The sequence below is a fragment of the Neovison vison genome, chromosome 13, assembly GCF_020171115.1.
Source record: "Neovison vison isolate M4711 chromosome 13, ASM_NN_V1, whole genome shotgun sequence".
NCBI lineage: Eukaryota > Metazoa > Chordata > Mammalia > Carnivora > Mustelidae > Neogale > Neogale vison.
The window spans coordinates 66,028,126-66,050,337 of NC_058103.1; the positions used below are offsets into that span (position 1 = coordinate 66,028,126).

General features: G+C 36.5%; 1 protein-coding gene across 6 annotated transcripts in view; it reads left to right on the forward strand.

Annotated features, from left to right (window-relative positions):
* HECTD1 (HECT domain E3 ubiquitin protein ligase 1) overlaps positions 1 to 22,212 on the forward strand; it is a 96,000-nt gene that overhangs the window by 70,432 nt on the left and 3,356 nt on the right. For 4 of the 6 annotated variants that reach the window (XM_044230492.1, XM_044230495.1, XM_044230497.1 and 1 more), the window contains 15 exons: positions 3,749 to 3,882; positions 4,969 to 5,091; positions 6,764 to 6,920; positions 9,870 to 10,092; positions 11,385 to 11,439; positions 11,663 to 11,845; positions 12,399 to 12,606; positions 12,691 to 12,776; positions 12,985 to 13,112; positions 15,566 to 15,767; positions 17,704 to 17,841; positions 18,111 to 18,718; positions 20,071 to 20,149; positions 20,276 to 20,369; positions 21,054 to 21,204. In XM_044230492.1, the coding sequence (XP_044086427.1) occupies positions 3,749 to 3,882; positions 4,969 to 5,091; positions 6,764 to 6,920; positions 9,870 to 10,092; positions 11,385 to 11,439; positions 11,663 to 11,845; positions 12,399 to 12,606; positions 12,691 to 12,776; positions 12,985 to 13,112; positions 15,566 to 15,767; positions 17,704 to 17,841; positions 18,111 to 18,718; positions 20,071 to 20,149; positions 20,276 to 20,369; positions 21,054 to 21,204 (2,569 nt within the window). The remainder of the gene's footprint in view (positions 1 to 3,748; positions 3,883 to 4,968; positions 5,092 to 6,763; positions 6,921 to 9,869; positions 10,093 to 11,384; positions 11,440 to 11,662; positions 11,846 to 12,398; positions 12,607 to 12,690; positions 12,777 to 12,984; positions 13,113 to 15,565; positions 15,768 to 17,703; positions 17,842 to 18,110; positions 18,719 to 20,070; positions 20,150 to 20,275; positions 20,370 to 21,053; positions 21,205 to 22,212) is intronic. The other 2 variants (XM_044230493.1, XM_044230494.1) reach the window with 2 other exon arrangements.

Sequence of the window (22,212 nt, forward strand, 5' to 3'; positions counted from 1 at the left end):
AGATGTTTGTGAAGTTTTCCTATACCAAGCAGTTTTCAGACTATCACCTGGGTGTCATACAGTTTAACTCAGTCACTCAGTTCTAGCATCGTTAACTACTTGGACATAGTGTCATGTCCCATAGGTAAAGGACTTGGTTCCATACCACCACCTCCACCTCCCCACCCCTTCAGACACTGAATTGAAAGTCCAGGTTGTCATCTGTGCTACATACTGGCTATAAATTGGAGGCTTCCATGAACCTCTGCTCCGGCCTGATTAATTTGCTGAAGTGGCTTACAGGATTCAGGAAAACATTTTATTTACTAGAGTAACCGTTTCTAACAAGAAGTGTCTAATTCAGGAACAGCCAGATGGAAGAGTTGCATAGGGTGAGGTCTGGAAGTTCCCAAGCACAAGAGTATTTGTGCCTTTGGAGTCTGGGGACTGCCATTCCATGGATCTATCTTTGTCAGTTTGGAAGCTCTTTGAATCCTCTATTTGTCAGGGTGGAGGGAGGAGGTGTTTAGAGGGTTCATGACTTAAGCATGAGTGATTAAATTATTAGCCATTGGTGATTGGACTCAGTATCTGGCCCCTCTTCTTTCCCCAGAAAGGGATTATCTTTCCAGATATCTCTTTTTATTCAGTACATTGTGAAATTATTTTCACATTGTTCAGTGTGTTTCTACAGTGTTTGACTATGTGACCATTATATAATAAATTCTCCATTTTGGACATTTAAGTTACACCTTTTCATTACTATAAACCTTGTTATGAATCAGCATCTTTGAATTATACTGTTGTGTATTCCCTTAAGGTACTTTTTAAAAAGAAGTCGTGGCTGAATTGCCTTTCAAAAAGGTTGCACTTCCATCATTATTGTTGTTGAATATCCTTTACCATGCATACATAGATACATACATTCATACATCCTTGATGCCCTTGCTTGTTCTTTTCTTTGTTTTAAAAAGATTATTCATTTATTTAAGGAGAGAGAGAGAGAGAGAGATTGAGAGGTTGAGAGAATAAGTCAAGGGAGGGGCAGAGGGAGAAGCAAACTCCCTGTGGAGTAGGGAGCCTGTTGTGGAACTTGATCCCAGTATGGTGGGATCATGACCTGAGCTAAAGGCAGACGCTTAACTGACTGAGCCACCCAGGCCACCTGCCTGTTCTTTTTAAAAATTGAATTTGTTGGGGTGCCTGGATGGCTCAGTGGGTTAAAGCTGCTGCCTTTGGCTCAGGTCGTGATCCCGGGGTCCTAGGGTCGAGCCCCGCATCAGGCTCTCTGCTCAGTGGGGAGCCTGCTTCCCTTCCTCTCTCTCTGCCTGCCTCTCTGCCTACTTGTGGTCTCTGTCTGTCAAGTAAATAAATGAAATCTTTTAAAAAAAATTGAATTTGTTAATTTCAAATATTTCAAGTACTATTTTATGTAACTCTTACTTTAATGTGTTTTCTTTTTTACTCTGAATGTGTCCTTTCCTATTCCAAGCCAAAAATTGGATTTGATGTTCTGTGGTTTTAAGAGAATCATCGTATTTCTCTGCGTCTGCCTTATCTATTAAATGTGTATGTAGCAAAATGGTGATGGTGATTATACCAGAGTATGTAGATTCATTGAATAAACTATATTCCACTCTGGTTTTTCTCATGGAGCCCCTCTGCCCATCTCTACTCATTGGTTACATGTTAACATTAGGCTTTATTGATCATGTGAAAGTTAAGTAGGTTATGGGTATGTTAGTGGGAAAGAATATTAAATAGTTAGGGCTACTGGTTGCCTTTTGAAAATTATTGTTAGATGAATACAGTTTCCTTTTTCACATTTCTAAAACTGGAGGACTCTTTAAGGGTGCTGCTGTGAAGGATCAGAGGAACATCTGCATTATAAAATAATTTCTGTATGCAGACATTTACTGTGTCAGGTTTTGAGGGGCATGATTCTGTGATACAGTCAAATCTATGAAATAAGGAGCTATTTAAATGTTCTTATACTCTGCTAAAGAGAAGATCATGATTTTAAAAAAGCCTTGATTTCAGTGAATTATAACATGTGAAAGATGGGATTTCAGTATCTAAAGTCAGATTGTTTTCCTTTGATAGTTAGTCAAAAGTGGAATTGATTATGTGTGTGTGTGTGTGTGTGTACTACCACATTATGTTCATGAGAACCAGTCCTACTAAATTACAGGATGGCACCTTAACATGTTTTAGGGATAATATATTTCATCAAATTTAAGATTCCATTAATTATAATTATTTTATGTCACTAAGGAAAAAATACTGCCAGTTTAGCAGTGACTTGCCATTGCTTGTAAGACACATTCTGATTCCAGAATATTAAAGTGTTAAAAAAAATGTGTGCCTTAGAAACTCATTGAATATCGTATCAGGCCTCTTTCTTCTACTAACCGTCTAGTAAAAGGTATTGAATTTTAATCTTGTGTAATTATTAGATTTAAAATATATGTATTTTGTTCATAGGTTTGCAGATAAAAGATTCTTCCAAGTGATTATAAATTGTCTTCTCAATGTTCTTTTGGAATATAGAGTGTGTATTGTCTTTTTATTCACAGAAATTTTTTTTTTCATATTCAGTAAAACTCCTGTTTTAGTCCCATTACTACTTTCTATTTTCAGTTCTTGTGCAGAACAGCTTGTCAGCATCTTCATTGTGTGGGACTGTTTATTTGACACAGACTTCATGGGGTGGGGGAATATGGATAATGTGAAAGATGGTACATGTATTAGTTCATAGTACATAGGCAGTGTCATTAAGTAGTTGTTATCTTTAACCTGCCAGGTCACGTAGCTAAACCCAGCCTCTCTGATTGACTTTATTCTGCCTTTTCCCTTATATGATAGTTTACAGTTTCTATTTATATATTTTCCTTTTCTTTGCTCCCCCCCAACTCTCTCCCTACCTGCCTCCTCTCTGCTTGCTTGTGATTCCTCTGTCAAATAAATAAATAAAATCTTCAAAAAAAAAAAAAGTCAGGGGTGCCTGGCTCAGTGGGTTAAAGCCTATGCCTTCGGCTCGGGTCATGATCCCAGGGTCCTGGGATCGAGCCCCTCATCGGGCTCTCTGCTCAGCAGGGAGCCTGCTTCCTCCTCTCTCTCTGCCTGCCTCTCTGCCTGCTTGTGATCTCTGGCTGTCCAGTAAATAAATAAATAAATAAATCTTTAAAAAAAAAAAAAAAGTCAGATGCTTAACCGATTAAACCATCCATCCACCCCTCATTTATTTACTTTTTAAATGCCTTTCTCCCCCCATCTCCACTGATCCCATGGGAGATCCTACCATGTCTGTTTACAGGTATATATATCTGGTGCCTAATGCAGTTTTTGGCACAAGTCATGTCATGCTTCCTGTGGCTGATATAGACATTGGTGATAGGATTGTTATTTATTTTTTTTTAAAGATGGGGACCATGACCTGAGCTGAAGGCAGAAGCTTTAACCCACTGAGCCACCCAGGCTCCCCAGGATTGTTACTTTTAAACCCAGTCCATATTGTTGATCTTTTTCATTATGAGTTTGTAGACTTGGATTTAGTTTGTGGTTGTCCTTTATCTTGTGTTGTTTTCTACCATTCTTGTGACCAGCATTCATTTTATATTTGTGGTGGGGGAAGAAGGGTGGCATCAGTCAGTGTGGTTTTTATACTTGTCTCTTGAATTTTTCCTTTGTTTTGTAAGACCAGTACACAGTTACCTTATAATGCTTTGTTAATTATGTTGAGAATAAGGTTGTTGTTTTTCTTTTCTAGATTTCCTGGATAGCTGTCGTGCCAGTACTCTGTTAGCTGAGCTAGATGATGATGAAGACTTGCCTGAGCCAGATGAGGAAGATGATGAGAATGAAGATGACAATCAGGAGGACCAAGAATACGAGGAGGTTATGGTAGAGAGAGTGTCTCCCATTCTCTTAACTAAAATAAGATGTTTATAATTGAAATGAAAAGAGGAAAAGCTAAGTCCTGGTTAAACTTTGAAATAGGAAAATATGGGATGAGTATGAAAAATATGGTTAATTAAGAAAAGCACCTTTAGTCTGTACATTTATGATTCTCTTTTAAGAGAAAATAAATTGGTTGTATTTGGAGAATACTAAAATGTCACATGCTGATGTTTTAACAGGTTTAAAAGTGTAAAGAACTGCACTGATCCTGAAGAATATAATTTTTATGTTCCTTTCACAATAATTAGACTATTTTATTTTATTTTTTTAAAAGATTTTATTTATTTATTTGAAAAGAGAGAGAGAGGGATCATGTACAAGCAGGAGGAGTGGCAGGGAGAGGGAGTAGCAGGCTCCTTGCTTGATAGAGCACTCGATCCCATGACCCTGGGACCGGGACCCGAACTGAAGGCAGACACTCAACCAACAGAGCCACCCAGGCACTCTAATTAAACTGTTTTAGTATGTACTGTTTTGTGGGCAGTATCTCCGTATTATTTCATCATTCTTTATAGCTGTGAGGTAGAGACATAGAAGAAACAATATGTCCTAGTTAATCTATCAGTTAAGTACAAAAGTAGGGACCTAAGCTTAGGAAGTGTGATCCAGAACTCTTAATGTTTAACCACTACGATTATCTTCAAACTGAACTTCTATCTGGAAATACCCTTTATTGTAACTTGTATATTTTTTATTTTTCTTTATAAAATGTTATTAGATTTTTAAAAACTTCACAGGTTGCTTTTTAATGGTGTGAAGGACTCCCAAGAAATTCTTTTAGTATGTCTTACATAAAAACAAATATTACTGTAACATATTTCTTATGAAGGTTGTGTATGAGGCATGGTGACTATAAAGCGTCCAATCTGTAAGTTTTGTGAAGATGTTTAATGAATATGAAGTTTTTTTTAATGATAGTTGATAGGGTGGATGGTTTTAGGTTAAGGCTGAGTGGGGATATATATATATATATATATATATATATGAGTCAAATAATTAGACATGTCTCTTCACATTTTCTTATTCCAGATTCTGAGACGTCCATCCCTGCAGCGTCGAGCTGGCTCTCGCTCTGATGTAACACACCACGCTGTCACCTCGCAGCTACCACAAGTCCCTGCTGGAGCAGGGAGCCGACCTATTGGGGAGCAGGTAATATCTTAATGTTTATCTTCCCTACTGTGTATTTTCCTCCCTTTTTACAGTAAAGCATCAACCAAAACGCCTAGAAGAATATATGGGGATTGAAGTGGGCGTGAGAAGCTATCAGAAAAACAAAAAGAAATTTCCCTTACTCCTTGGGTTTTATATTCTAGAAGGAGTCCATGATTGCTCTGGCATAATGCATAAAGGAGTTTCTTACTTGAAAGCACTTCATCTTGACCCTTGGGTAACAGTTAACGTTTATTAAAATGATTAATTTTATTATCTAAGATTCACAGGTTTGGTAGTAGTAGTAGGGTTAATAATATTAGTCTGTTAGCTGAACATTTATTATTCATGAATAAATATTTTATTATTTTAAAATTTATATTTATATAAATATTTCATATATTATATTTGTATATGAATTTACTAATATATTATTTATATAAAGTTGAATTAATAAATGATTCATTAATCAATTATATCAATAATTAAGTCCTAGCCTTGTTTGTTTGTTTGTTTGTTTTAAAGATTTTATTTATTTTATTTGACAGAGAGAGATCACAAGTAGGCAGAGAGGCAGTCAGAGAGAGAGGAGGAGTAAGTAGGCTCTCTGCTGAGCAAAGAGCCTGATGCGGGACTTGATCCCAGGACCCTGAGATCATGACCTGAGCCGAAGGCAGAGGCTTAATCCAGTGAGCCACCCAGGCACCCCCTAGCCTTGGTTTTAATACTTGCCGTGTATTAACTAATTCAATCCTTTCAACAACCTTTTGAGGGTTATTATCAGCCCTAATTTTTAGATGAAGTGGTTGGTAAAGGTCACATGTAGACATTTTGGATCTAGGACTAAAACACAAACATTCTCATTACAGAGATACCATATGTCCATTTCATTTGTTATAAAAGTTAATTTAAGTGTTTGGAATATGAGAGGCTATGTGTGCATATAAGTACATGCATAATTGTTATTTATGACATCAGATATTTACAACATTTACCATTCATTGATCTTTTTTTTTTGATAGTAAAAGTGAAGAGAAGAAAATGTTCCTTTAAAAAACTTTCATTTTGCAAATTTTCAAACATGCTTGAAGTAGAAAGAATAACACAGTGAATCCCCAAGAACCCATCATCTGTAATGATTACCAACACTTTGTCAAACATGTTTGATTTATTTGCCATGTTATTTAAAGCATCTTCCAAGCATTGTATTTCATATATAATTCAGTATATAATAAAATTTACTTACATTTTTTAAAAGCAATTTATTTAAAAATAATTTTAAGTTCACAGATTCACAGGAAGTTCCAAAGATAGGTTTTGTGCCCTTTGCCCAGTTTCTTCTAATGGTTACCCCCTTACCTAATTAGAGTCAAACATCAAAATCAGGAAATTGACACTGATACAGTGTATGTATATGGTTCTTTCTCATTTTATTGTTTGTGGATTAGTGTAAGCACCATTAAGGCAATTTACTTTTGGTAAGCTTAAATCGTTAAGAAACGTATGTGCCTATTTACACTTATGTCATCTTATGCTTAAAAACTATGGCTAAAAAAGGAAGTGTAATAGCTATATAGAGAAGTATTTAACATCCACCTCATTTTAAAGGTAGCGTGTCACTTTTGTAGTAAAGAAATTTTATCTTGTTTATCTGTGTGTGGAATTTTAACAGGAAGAAGAAGAGTATGAAACTAAAGGAGGACGTCGGAGAACATGGGATGATGATTATGTACTCAAGAGGCAGTTTTCTGCTTTGGTTCCTGCTTTTGATCCTAGACCTGGTCGTACTAATGTCCAACAGACGACTGATCTAGAGATTCCACCCCCAGGTACTGTGTATTTTAGTTTTGTGATTTATTTTAAACATATACCAAATAAGGTGGTTACATGTAATTAGGAAAGTAGGAGGCTACTTACACGTTCAGGTTATAAAGAAAAGTTTTCAGAAAAAAGAAACAACTATGTATCAGCCAAAAGTCCTTAAAGCATAGATTTTTTTTTTTTGAAAGATTTTATTTATTTGAGAGAGAGGGAGAGAACACGAGCAGGGGAGAGGAGCAGAGGGAGAGGGAGAAGCAGACTCCCCCTGTGCAGGGCTGGGATCATGACCTGAGTTGAAGGCAGATGCTTAACTGACTGCCACCCAGGTGCCCCAATACAGATTATTTTTAAAGGAATAAATTACAGTACTCTAAAAAACAGTGTGTTCTATATTTGTGTAATTTCTAAAGGAAGGCTCACTTAGGGGCACCTGGATGGCTCAGTGGGTTGAACCTCTGCCTTTGGCTCAGGTCATGATCTCAGCGTCCTGGGATCGAGTCCTGCATCGGGCCCTCTGCTCGGCCGTGAGCCTGCTTCCCCCTTCTCTCTGCCTGCCTCTCTGCTTACTTGTGATCTCTCTCTCTCTCTCTCTCTGTGTTTCAAATAAATAAATAAAATCTTAAAAAAAAAAAAAAGTCTCACTTAAAGGTAGATAATCTGTATTCTATATTCTGCTGGATCAAAATTGCTGTGGATATTCCTATTCTACTTTGACTTCGGAAAATTGTGTAGTAGTTTGATTTATGGTCTTGAGTTAGCTGGTACCTTTCTCTCTTACAATTCTATTTTGGCTATAGTAGGCACACTAATGATCCCCAAAGGTATGTGAGTCCTGACCTCTGGAATCTGTGTATAGGTTACCTTGATAAAAGAGACTTTGTAGATGAGATTTAATTCAGGATTTTGAGACAGGGGAATTAATCCTGGATTATCCAGGTAGGCCCAACGTAATCACGAGTGTCCACATAAAAGGAATATAGGAGGGGGGTGCCTGAGTGGTGCAGTTGGTTGGGTGTCAGACTCTTGGTTTCGATTCAGGTCGAGATTTCAGGAGTTATGAGAGTGAGTCCTGCATTGGACCATCTATTCAGTGTAGAATCTGCTTAAGACTGTCTCCTTCTCGGGACGCCTGGGTGGCGCAGTTGGTTAAACGACTGCCTCCGGCTCAGGGCGTGATCCTGGAGTCCCGGGATCGAGTCCCACATCGGGCTCCCAGCTCCATGGGGAGTCTGCTTCTCCCTCTGACCTTCTCCTCGCTCATGCTCTCTCTCACTGTCTCTCTCTCTCAAATAAATAAAAAATAAAATCTTAAAAAAAAAAAAAAAAGACTGTCTCCTTCTCCCTCAGCCCCTCCCCCTCTGCACTCTTGCTCTCTTTCTCTCTAAAGTAAGTAAATAAATCTTTAAAAAAAAATGTTTAAGAGAAATTCAGAAAGGTCTGAGAGAAGATTTAACAACAGGAAGCAGAGATCAGAGTGATGAGGGTCATGAACTGTGAAATATGGGCAGTCTCTAGATGCTTGAAAAGGCAAGCAAACAGATTCTTGGAGTTTCCAAAAGAACAAAGCCTTGCCAATCCATTTTAGGTTTCTCAGTTCTAGAACTGGTTGTTTTAAACCACCCAGTTTATGGTGATTTGTTAAAGCAACAATAAGATGCTCATATACTGAACAAACCACCTAATTTGTGTAAGCCTGAATTTTCTTATCTCTTACCTGGAGAAAGTAATAATTTCTGTTTGACAAGGTAATTAAAAGGTTTTCTTTAAGGTAATTAAAAGTTTTAAATGAGGTAAAATATATAAAGCGCTTGGCATGGTACCTGCTGCATGCCTCAGTAAACCTCAGCTGTAGTAATCAGTATATTATCCTTAAGGAAGGCTTAAACGTTGCTTAGGTGTGGAATGTATTTTTTTACTTGATAGAATGATATTTGTGTTAAATAGGGAAGTCAGTGTGCTTTGTAGTATGATGTTCTATGGTGAGGTTGCATCTAGGCCGAATTAAGATGTTTCAAGATCCTTTCAAAAAGAAAAACTCTATGCTAGGGAATATAAATAGGTACAGATTTTTTGTAGAGCTCTTTGGCAATACATTTTATATTGTTACTACTAGAAACCTATAGTAAAGAAGTACTGGCTCTGGGTGCCAGTGATGACTACTTGCGTAGAAAGTAGAAAATTGGAAATGACCTTCCATTATTTCCAGTAACAAGGATATGGTTTGGTTAAGGTTTAATGGATTGTCATGCAGTGAATAAAGTTAATACAAGATTATATTATGATATGAGGAGAAAATTACTGAGCTAAGGAAAAAGAAGATTACACCACCAAATACACTATGTACCTGTGGTGGGGGGCGGTTACCTCACAATCTGCTCATTCAGTGTGAGCAGAAGGTTGACAGTTCAGTGACTAGAGTGTGCTTTCTCAGTGTGTGTTTCTTCTGGACCTAGAATTATGAATAATTTTAGTGTTCTCATAAGAGTAAAATGTTTCTGAAATATTCGTACAATTAGCATGTTTTCTTAAAACAGATTCCTGTCATATGCATAAATTCAGCTTTAGTGCTCTGTCTTTAAGTAACCTGGATATATTGTTCCCATTAAAAAAAAAATTGTTGGGATGCCTGGGTGACTCAGTTAGTTGAGCATCTGCCTTCGGTTTGGGTCATGATCATAGGGTCCTGGGATCAAGCCCCGCATCAGGCTCTCTGCTCAGCAGGGAGCCTACTTCTCCCTCTTCTTCTCCTTGTGCCCTCTCTGTGTCAAATAAAGGAATAAAATCTTATAATTAAAAAAAAAGTTTGTTGAGGCCAGAATAGTCTTTAAGTAGCTGAAGTCTTTAGCTAATATCTGACGGAAGATTTCAGATTTCATGTAGCTATGTTTCCCAGTGCATTGTTTTTTATGGACTGCTTGTTAGAGTGTAATTGTTTTTTATGTCTTCCATATTTTTAGGAACGCCTCATTCAGAGCTCTTGGAAGAAGTTGAATGTACTCCGTCACCTCGATTAGCCCTCACTTTGAAAGTAACAGGTCTTGGAACAACTCGTGAAGTTGAATTACCACTCACTAATTTCAGATCAACCATTTTTTACTATGTACAAAAATTGCTTCAGTTGTCCTGTAATGGCAATGTGAAATCAGATAAACTTAGGCGTATTTGGGAGCCAACATACACGTAAGAGATTTTACCTTAATGTTTTAAGTAGATAATTCCATGATACATGAGCCTAGAACCATTGTATTTCTATATTTTTTTACTATAGAAACAGAAAATATTTGGTTCTTGTTCTCCTGGTTTACAACAACAGATAAAAGCATTTGTGACTCCTGAGAGAGAATAGTTTAAGGTTTCAACTGAAAGTAACTTTAGAAATAAACTTCAGAAATAACTTTAGACATCTTATGTCTTAATTGTTGAACTCTTTGCAATTGTGTATGAAGTACTAAGTATTTTTTATTTGTTATTTGTTTTGGAGTTTGCAAGTTAAGCCTCTCTTTGTTCATTCATTCATTGAAGAATTAATTAATGACACTGCGCACATTTAACATTTTGGTGCCTTTTTCTCTTAATCTGTAAAGTGAGCATGGTTGTGAGGAGTCAACGAATGAATACATGTAAAGTGTTTTCAGTATTGTCTGAGTGCTCAGTATTACCTATAATTATTATTATTTAATAGTTTAATATAATTTGATATAAATAAAATTTTAATTATCCTTATGTAAATTTTACTTTATTTTTCTGATGTTCTCGACATCATTGATAATTTTATATAATGTCTAATAAAGTAATCTAGATCCTTTAGAGATAGAACAGAAGGCTATCATAGTTATTTTTTCCCACCCTGTTCAGTTTTTATTGGAGTTTCAAATTTTATCTCCACTGCCTTATGTGAACATAAAGCCTCTTGGTCCTTGTTGTTCGTATCCCTTTTATTTTTACAATAAATGAAAGTTATAACACATGATATAGTGTATCACTTCATATCTTTAAAGGTCCTAGGTTTGATGTATGCATTCTTTGCAGTTATACTAGATTTATAAATAATAATTCTTTTTTTTTTTTTTAAAGATTTTATTTATTTATTTGACAGAGAGAGATCACAAGTAGGCAGAGAGGCAGGCAGAGAGAGAGAGAGGAGGAAGCAGGCTCCCTGCTGAGCAGAGAGCCCGATGCGGGACTCGATCCCAGGACCCTGAGATCATGACCTGAGCTGAAGGCAGCGGCTTAGCCCACTGAGCCACCCAGGCGCCCAATATAAATAATAATTCTTTTTTAGGAATATGATTTCTCCTACTTTCCCCCATGTTTAACAAATTGATTTTTTTAAAATAAATTGTCCCTGAGTTTAATGTTTAAGCATTTGGCTAATGAATGATATCATTCATAATTTTTTAAAGAATTGAAGCCTTACTAGAAATAACCACAAATTATTTATGAATTAATGTGAATAATATCTTCATGTTTAGAATCATGTACAGAGAAATGAAGGATTCTGACAAAGAGAAGGAAAATGGAAAAATGGTAAGTGATACTTAAAAAGATCTTCTTGGCCACTTAGTGGAAAAAAAAGGGAAAATAAAAACTAATGCTGTTTTAATTGAACATTTGAGGAAAAAAAAATCACTAACATGGAATTCTTTAGATGAGGTTAAATGCATGATTTTAAAGCTGCCTTATACAATGCATGTGAAATAGCATAGACTGTTAATCAGGAAAGGCCAACATTTGGTTTTTCCTATTGTAGGGTTGTTGGTCTATAGAGCATGTGGAACAGTACCTTGGCACTGATGAATTACCAAAGAATGACTTGATAACCTACCTGCAGAAGAATGCAGACGCCGCTTTCCTGCGCCACTGGAAATTAACTGGCACTAATAAAAGTATTAGGAAAAACAGAAATTGTTCTCAGCTCATAGCTGCATATAAGGTATATATTGGCATCAAAACACAACTGGGAATGGCTTTGTGCTTTGTTTGCAGCTTTTAAAGATTCTTAAGAAAAAGAGGTTCATTGGGACAGGCTTAAAAAATGAGGTTGAATTAACATTGTTAATATGCCAAATATTAAAATTTCAAATATGATTTGTGGTATTGGATCTAAGTACATTTTTTTTTTTTTAAGATTTTATTTATTTGACAAAGACCACAAGTAGGCAGAGAGGCAAGCAGAGAGGGGGGGGAAGCAGGCTCCCCGCTGCGCAGAGAACCCAATGCAGGGCTCCATCCCAAGACCCTGAGATTAGGGGCTTTAACCCACTGAGCCACTCGGGCGCCCCTAAGTACATGGTTTTAACTGTGGCTTACGGTGGTTATAGTTTATTTGGGAATGGTTTAGAACACACTGATTTTCAACTTTATAGTGTTTTTATTTAAAAAGAAGACAGTTTGAAAGATTTCAGCATTTTCAGATACTTATAGGATGATACAGTGCTTTTCTCGAAAATGTGATTAATAGCTAGTTTTACTAATTGTTTCTATAGGATTTTTGTGAGCATGGAACAAAGTCTGGATTAAATCAGGGGGCCATTTCCACTCTTCAAAGTAGTGAAATTCTTAATTTGGCAAAAGAACAACCTCAGGCCAAAGCTGGCAATGGACAGAATTCTTGTGGAGTAGAAGATGTCCTTCAACTTCTGCGTATTCTCTATATAGTTGCAAGTGACCCTTATTCAAGAATATCCCAAGAAGGTTTGTAAGAATCTGTGTTTCATTTCTATGGCATTTTTAAAAGGAAGTCAGTTTATGTCTTTATTAATTTTATTAATTTTTCAGAAGGTGAGGAGCAGCCTCAGTTTACTTTTCCACCAGATGAATTCACTAGCAAAAAAATCACAACAAAGATTTTGCAGCAGATTGAGGTAATCAGATAGTTGAACTCTGCAACAACTTTTGGACTTTCAAAGTATTGTCTTCCTTTTCTACTTACCATCTCTACTGTTAGTCCCTGATTCATTGATTTAGGCCATATGGTCCATTGCATTACTTTCTTTCATTAGTTTTAAGAACGGACTCCTTTTTATCTTTTCAAATAATTGCCTTATAACATTGTTATTTGTTAATTTGCAGGAACCATTGGCTTTGGCAAGTGGGGCTTTACCAGACTGGTGTGAACAGTTAACCAGCAAGTGTCCTTTTCTAATACCATTTGAAACTAGACAGCTTTATTTCACATGTACAGCATTTGGTGCATCAAGGTAGAAAGTGTTCCCTTTTATATATTTTTAATGTTATATAAGCTCAAAATGTACAAATATACTTTATGTCAAGACTGATGGAAGGGATATATTATTTTGTTTTCTTATGAGTTGTCAGTGTTTAAACATTTTTAAAATTTCTGGTCGGATATATGCTCTCCTACAGTTGACTCTTGAACAATTTCAGGGTTAGGGATGCCAACCCTCCCTGCGCAGTAAAGATATTATTTATTTTAGAGAGAAAGTTCATGAGTGGGAAGAGGGGAAAAAGGGAGAGGGAGAAGCAGACTCCCCGCTGAATAGGGAGCCCATTGCAGGACTTGATCCCAGGACTCTGGGATCATGATGTGAGCCAAAGGCAAACACTTAACCGACAGCCACCCAGGTGCCCCGAAAAATCATATTTAAAAAGTGTGTAACTTTTGACTCCGCCAGAACTTTATGAATAGTCTGCTGACCGGAAGTCTTACTGAAACAAACAATCAACATGTATTTTGCACGTTACATGTATTATGTACTGTATTCTTAGAATCAAGTAAGCTAGGGAAAAGAAAATGTTAAGAAAATCACGAGGAAGAAGAAAAATTTACAGTACTGTATTTCTAAAAGAAAAATCCACATATAAGTAGAACCCCACAGTTCAGGCCTTTTTTTTCGGTCTCCTTCCATGAGATAAAAGTTTCATGAGGGCAGGAATTTTCTGGCAGTTTTGTCACTGATCTAGCTGCAGTTCCTAATGCAGTGTATATAGCATGTTGTAGGTATTTGGTAAATATTTTTTGAATCATTGAGTACCCAGAGTACTTTCAAAGTAGATATAAAATAATTATAATTTAAAGTGGAGCTGTTGACTTCCCTGATAAGTTACACTATTTACAGATCATTTGTGCATGTGGAACTATGGGCCTCTTGTCATAAATGGCATTGGTTATGGTTTTTGTTTTATAGATAAGAAAATTGATTCTCAGAGTATATAGCTGATTGACCTGAGATTACAAAATAATTGTAGTACACCTAAGAGCAAATCTTTTTATCTTCTTATTCCTACTTTAAGATTCTTTCTCCTACCCAAGATGGGTTAGCTCTGCATTATTGAAAAGAAAGTATTTTTATTTTTAAAAGATTTTATTTATTTATTTATTTATTTATTTATAAAAAGATTTTATTTATTTATGTGACAGAGAGAGAGAGATCACAAGTAGGCAGAGAGAGAGAGAGAGGAGGAAGCAGGCTCCCTGCTGAGCAGAGAGCCTGATGCGGGACTCGATCCCAGGACCCTGAGATCATGACCTGAGCCGAAAGCAGCGGCTTAACCCACTGAGCCACCCAGGCGCCCCAAAAGATTTTATTTATTTATGTTGGAGATAAAGAGTGTGAGCATTTGGAAGAGCAGAGCGAGAGGGATGAGCAGACTCTGGGCTGAGCACAGAGCGCAATGCAGGGCTTGATCCCATGACCCTGAAATCATGACCTGAGCTGCAATCAAGAGTTAGACAACTAAGCAACTGAGCTACCCAGGCGCCCCCAAAGATTTTATTTTTAAGTAATTTCTGGGGGCAGTGGTTAAGTGCCTTCCTTTGGCTCAGGTCATGATCCTGGGGTTCTGGGATGAGCCCTGTATTGGGCCCCCTGTGCAGTGGAGAGCTGGCTTCTCCCTCTCCCTGTGCCTGCTGCTTGCTCTGCCTACTTGTGCTTTCTCTCTGTCTCTCTGTCAAATAAATAAATAAAATCTTAAAAGAAATAAAGATCTTTTAAAAAGTTATTTTTGCATCCAGCATGGGGCTCGAATTTACAACCTGAGAGCAGGAGTCACATGCTGTACCAACTGAGCCAGCCAGGTGTCCCCAAAAGAAAATATTTGAAAGTCAGTTGCATTTTAATGATGGCTTTGTAATAAAGATAGCTTAATGATTTTTTAGTTTCTTCAATAGTTAAGAAATATTCATTTATATTTTTATGTATCATAGGTTTGGCTATTTTTTTAATTGAAGTATTGACACTCATGTTACATTAATAGCAGGTGTACAACAGTGACTCAGCAACTCCTTACATCATGCTGTGCTCACAAGTGTAACAACTGTTTGTCAACCATACAGTGCTATTATAATTCTATTGACTGTATTCCCTATGCTGTTCCTTTTATTCCCCAGTTTGTGTATATTTTGATGTTAGTGAGGTTGGGACCACAGACCTTTATTTTGATCTGTTAATTACTAAAGTAAAGAGGAAAAATACCTACATATTTTCTCCTTCGTTTAGGAAAATAATACAGGGGTTTATAGGTTTTAAGAGAGAAAGCAATAATTTTTGCAATAAGAAAATTTACTAATTCTGTCATCTAATAAAAGACTATTTTTAAAAAAAAATAGTTAAATCTTTGAATTATGTTGCTGGTTTAGTACATTGAAACTATTACTGAATGCTAGAGCTCCAGAAATATTTTTCTGTTTTAGAGCAATAGTGTGGTTACAAAACCGACGTGAAGCTACTGTGGAAAGAACAAGGACCACCAGTAGTGTAAGGCGAGATGATCCTGGAGAGTTTCGAGTGGGTCGTCTCAAGCATGAAAGAGTAAAAGTCCCACGTGGTGAATCACTGATGGAATGGGCTGAGAATGTCATGCAAATACATGCGGATCGGAAATCAGTTCTTGAGGTATCTCACTCACATCTAATTTCTTTTAGTATGCAGGAATGGCAGAAAACCAGCAAACCTGTATATTCCATAGCATGCAAACCATGTTAGATAGAAGTGAAAAATGGAGAGGGATTTCTCTGCCCTCTATGCAAGGCCTTTACCTTTGGTAGAGCATCTTTTGTTAGAGGATGTCAGCTTACCTTTTCAGAGGTCAGGATCTTGTGATTGATGAGCAGCAAAGAGTATCTTCACTCTTGAGGTGGAAAAGTACTTGGTCTTTTTTTTTTTTTTAAAAGATTTCTTTCTTTCTTTATTTGACAGAGTGAAAGAGACAGTGAGAGGGGGATCACAAAAAGGGGAGTGGGAGAGGGAGAAGCAGGCTTCCCGTTGAGCAGGATACCGGATGTGGGACTCTATCTCAGACCCTGGGATCATGACCTGAGCCAAAGGCAGATGCTTAACAGCTGAGCCACCCAGGCACCCTAAGTCCTTGGTCTTTTTGAAGGACATTACTCCTTTCTGAACAAAGCCTGAACTGAATAATAGTACTTACTAAGGATTCTTTTTGATAGTCTAAATTTTACCTTCATATTAAGCTCTGCTATTAGATATCTGCAGTTTTGGAGTACACTGTTCTATACTAATGTTACACTGTGCTTGGCATTACATCATTGGCTTGTATTGAGAGATGTTAAGCAAATAGCAGTATAAAATGTAATACATTTACTGTAGAGATGTTATTGTACGCATTGTTGATTATATAGGATATATATTGATTATATAGGATATATATATATGAGATATATTCCTTATATATATATTATTGATTGATTGATTTTATAGGATATATTATTCCTTGTATGAGGGACAGTGAATGAAATTTCTCTTATAAATGTGAACCAGCTGCTTAAGTTTATCTTTTTTTTTTTAAGATTTTATTTTATTTATTTATTTGAGAGAAAGCACAAGCCAGGTATGGAGGCAAAAGAAGAGGGAAAAGCAGAGTCTGTGCTGAGCAGGGAGCCTGACAGCCCGATGACATGGGGTTTGATCCCAGGACTCTGAGATCATGCCCTAAGCCAGAGGCAGATGCTTAACTTACTGAGCCACTCCATCATCTCTTAGTTTATCATTTGAATCAGAGATTGATCATGAAAAATATGATACATGTTAAAAAAATATAAAAGGCTCTTAGGGCTTTCACTTTAAACTCTCTTCACCTTCATCTAAATTCTTCCAACCAAATATATTCCTCTAACTAGGTAAACCTTAATTATTTTTTTTTCAAATCATTCACCGTATGTTTTTATAAGCTGCCTCAAGTCATTTGTGGAATATGTAGAGTATGGGTAAAAGCCTTTAAAGTTATTGCCTAAATTCAGAAGTGGAAGAGTTTAGGTTTTATGTTAAATAGACACACATACAAAGCTGTATGCCATCTTTTCCTCAAGCAAATGATGTAACCTTTTTATCTAAAATTTGGTTTCCTTTGGTGTAAAAAAAAAAGAGATAAAACCTATTTTTTAGGGTTGATGTGAAAAATAAATTAATGAACAACGTGGTAAACAGTGCTCACCAGTGTTTATGTAATGGTGTACAACAAATATACTTTTTAGAAAAACTAAATTAAAACTTCTGTGTTGTTTTTAATGTGTATAATATTCTGCTGTTGTTACAAAAAAAAGATGTATTACTTGGCAAGAACGGGATTTTTTTTTTTTTTAAGATTTTATTTATTTATTTGACAGAGATCCCAAGTAGGCAGAGGGGCAGGCAGAGAGAGAGAGGGGGTACAGGCTCCCTGCTGAGCAGAGAGCCCGATGCAGGGCTTGACCCTAGTACTCTGAGATCATGACCTGAGGCAGAGGCTTAACCCACTGAGCCACCCAGGTGTCTAAGAATGGGATCTTTTCTTTTTAAGTGAATTTTTCCTTAAAACTTGCTTATATTTTAGGTTGAATTTTTGGGAGAAGAAGGAACTGGCTTGGGCCCTACATTAGAGTTTTATGCTCTGGTGGCAGCAGAATTCCAGAGAACTGATCTGGGTGCTTGGCTTTGTGATGATAACTTTCCAGATGATGAATCTCGTCATGTAAGATTTATTTCCCATTTTGTGATTACTTGTGATTCTTCTTTTACTATTAAAAATAGGTTATGCCTTCAGAATTTAAGCCAGATTTGCTGACTCTCTTTTTATTACTGATTACTTCTGATGCTATTAAAATGTTTTTTCGGTCATCAAAAACTATTTAATAAAAGGTATTATATATATATAAATACTTCAACAAAATTGATAAAGATGTTCAATATTTATGCATCTTTCGTCTAATTTTATTTATGTTTCTCCCTCTATAACACTAGGTTGATCTTGGAGGTGGATTGAAACCTCCCGGATACTATGTGCAGAGATCATGTGGACTGTTCACAGCACCATTTCCACAAGACAGTGATGAGCTTGAAAGGATCACAAAACTCTTTCATTTCCTTGGAATTTTCTTGGCCAAATGCATTCAAGACAATAGACTTGTGGACTTACCTATTTCTAAACCTTTCTTTAAACTTATGTGTATGGGTGACATTAAAAGCAATATGAGTAAGTTAATTTATGAGTCACGAGGCGATAGAGACTTGCACTGTACTGAAAGTCAGTCTGAAGCTTCTACAGAAGAAGGTCATGATTCACTCTCAGTAGGAAGCTTTGAAGAGGATTCAAAATCAGAGTTTATTCTAGATCCCCCCAAACCAAAACCCCCAGCATGGTTTAATGGAATTTTAACTTGGGAAGATTTTGAACTAGTAAATCCACACAGAGCCAGATTTTTAAAAGAAATTAAAGACCTTGCTGTTAAGAGGCGTCAGATTTTAAGCAACAAAGGTCTTTCTGAAGATGAGAAGAACACGAAATTACAGGAACTAGTGCTAAAGAATCCATCAGGTTCTGGGCCTCCACTTAGCATAGAGGATTTAGGGTGAGTTTTTTATATTTGTTTGTCAGCCTAATGGATGAATAAGTTTTAAAGCTTTTGTTTCTTTGTCCCCAGTAATATGCAATGTATGAGTTAGATAGTCTGTTAAGAACAATAATACGCTGAGGAAATATTACCATATTATAAAGACAACACTCAGAATACCAGAACGTAGTGTATTAATCATCACATCTCTGGAAGATTATCTGATTTATCAAATATGATTAATTTATATATTTATATGAAAGTCCAAAGCCGAAGACATTTTGAGAAATCATGACTAGTTAATATAGATAGTGTACTTGGGAATGCTCAAAATAGTTTGTATGTAGGCCTTATGCCTGATGGATTAGCTAATAACTCAGATGCTACACATCTATTGATAAAACTCTGTTAATTTGTATACATGTAATTATTATACCCTTAGTATGTTTTACTATGATTTTTGGGTTGGCTGAAAGTCTTGCTTTCTTCTTTCTTTCTTAATGGCTAATTTTGAGAAGTTTTGTTTGATAACTTACATATTCAAGGTTTAATTTCACCATGGGGACAGAGCATGAATAACTTCAGTGAAGCAATAGTTTCTTCTTGGAAAAAAAACAACAACAACAAAAAAACCCCACCACAAAACAAAAGTAAAGCTGTTGCTGTCATAATTTATTGTAAAAACCCTTACTTTGTTAATTTTGTGCCATGAGATAGAAGTGAAATATGGAAAGGTGGTGGTTTTGTGCAATCTTTGCAAAGATTTACCAGGTTTGGTAATGGGGTGGGTGGCTCAGTCGTTAAGTGTCTGTCTTAGGCTCAGGTCATGATCTCAGGGTCCTGGGATAGAGCCCTGCATCCCCTGCATCTGGGCTCCCTGCTCAGTGGGAAGCCTGCTTCTCCCTCTTCCACTCCCCCTGCTTGTGTTCTCTCTCACGCTGTGTCTCTCTCTGTCAAATAAATAAAATCTTAAAAAAAAAAAAGTTAAAAAAAAATGAGGGCCTCATACTTAACATCTAAGCTGGTATACTGTTTTTGTTGGAAGGGTAGGGGGGATGGGTTTTCATGGTTTGGGCAGCAATATTTTATTTATTTTTTTAAGATTTTTTTTTTTTTTTTAATTTGAGAGAGAGAGCACGAGCAGAGGGAGGGGCAGAGGGAAAAGACAGAGAAGCAGACTCCCCACTGAGAAGGGACACTCCCCAACCCTCCCCATGCAGGGCTCCATCCCAGGACCCTGGGTCATGACCTTAGCTGAAGACAGATGCTGAACTGGCAGAGCCACCCAGGGGGTCCCTTTGGCAGCAGTGTTTTAAAAACTAAACACCAATAGTAGCTGAATGTTAATCCATTCCTTTTTGTCTTCCAAGTTTAAATTTCCAGTTTTGCCCCTCCTCAAGAATATATGGTTTTACAGCTGTGGATCTCAAGCCAAGTGGGGAAGATGAGGTAATAAAAATTTTGTTTTTGATATAGTGGTAAGTTCAGAACATCTTAAATGAGGCCAGTTGTAGTGGGCGGTGCTAAAATAGTCCTAGATATTAACAACAATGTTGGCAAAATTTTCCTTTGTAGATGATAACAATGGATAATGCAGAAGAATATGTGGATTTGATGTTTGACTTTTGTATGCATACGGGTATTCAGAAACAGATGGAAGCCTTTAGAGGTAATTTTTTGGGCTCTTTAGCTTAATTTTTTCTCCTTTTACTTTGAGATTTGAAATTGAGGCATTTCTCATGTCAAGAATTGCAGGTCATCTCTAGATTTGCCCTCTAGTTTTCGGTCTTCCAGATAGTAAGCCCCACAGAGTACCTGGAACAGATGGGAACATTCTCCATCTGTAGCATACCCTCAGCTTGCTCTTGCTGAGTAATGGGGGACTCCCTTTTAGCCTCCATTTCTTCATATGTATGCATACTTCACACATTGCATGATCAGGATGAATTAAACCAAGTTAGAACCCAAGTTCTTCAGGTGAAAATTGAAGCAAAATATATTAGACTGTTCATCACAAACTAGTTTTGAAAATCAGGATATAGCATTGGCTCGCCTTGTATGACACAAAGAGTGAGTTAAGAAATTAATAGAATTTGGCTACTGACCATAGTGACTGAATGTCTCTGTTCACATTTACAGTATTAAGCTTAATTTCTGTACTTAAAAGCTTAGCTTGATTTCAAGCTATTTTATTTATATTTGTTTTTTCAAGTATTTATTAATATTTTATTCATATTATATTCATTTAGTTCATATTAGCTATTTTGATTGGAAATTTGGTTTTTTGACATTGTAACTTAGAAATTGAGTTGTGTATTTTCTTGTTTTTGTTTTTTTGCTGTGTATGATGTAGATGGGTTTAACAAAGTTTTTCCAATGGAGAAATTAAGTTCCTTCAGCCACGAAGAAGTCCAGATGATTCTTTGTGGAAACCAGTCACCATCTTGGGCAGCAGAGGATATTATTAATTATACTGAACCTAAGTTAGGTTATACGCGTGACAGGTATGTATTGGTTATTTTGTAAGATCAACAAAATAGTTTATGTCCCAAAATCAAATGGTAGATTCTCTAAAGAACTATGACTTAGTGAAGTGAGAAAGCAGTTTTCATATCCATTGATAAGGCTGAGTTTATATGAAAAGACAACTGAGTCTTTGTTGATGTTAAGATTCTATTTTAATTGTTAACTATTTAAAAAATTGGGTAAATTGTAAACCCTTAGGCTTCATTTTTTTTTTAAGATTTTATTTATTTGAGAGACAGAGAGCACTAGCGGTGTGGGGAGAGGCAGAGGAAGAAGCAGACTCCCCACTGAGCAGGGAGCCTGACATGAGGCTCAATCCCAGGATCCCAGGATCATGACATGAGCCGAAGGCAGGCACTTAACTGACTGGGCCACCCAGGTGCCCCATTATAAATTAACCTTTATTTTTAAAAATTTTTGAATAGAATAGAAAATTTCAGATATGATGTTGAATAGTTGAAAAAATTCTAATATATTCCTTTACCCAGATTCAGCTGTACTTAACGTTTCTTTTATATTATCTTTTTATACAACCCCCCCACATGATATATATGTGTGTGTGTGCTGTTTTTTTTCTGAACCATTGCATGTATCATGTGCCTTTATAATAGTGGAGTGTGCATTTTCTGAAAATACAGATACTCTTCCATGTATCCACTTTCACTAGCAAATTTGTACTATTAGCTAATCCATAGTCATACTGCAGTTTCACTGATGACACCAGTCCTTCATAGAACTCTCCTCACCACTACTGCCCTGATAATAGAAATAGCATTTGGTTTTGATAGGGTCATTTTGTGTAGGTTTTTAATCTGAAACAGTTCTTCTGCTGTTTTTTTCTTTCATACTACTGATATTTTTATGACTACAGGCCCTATATTACTTCTCTTTTCTCTTTTTTGAAGATTTTTATTTATTTGACAGAGAGAGACGCAGCTAGAGAAGGAACACAGCAGAGGGAGTGGGAGAGGGAGAAGCAGGCCCCC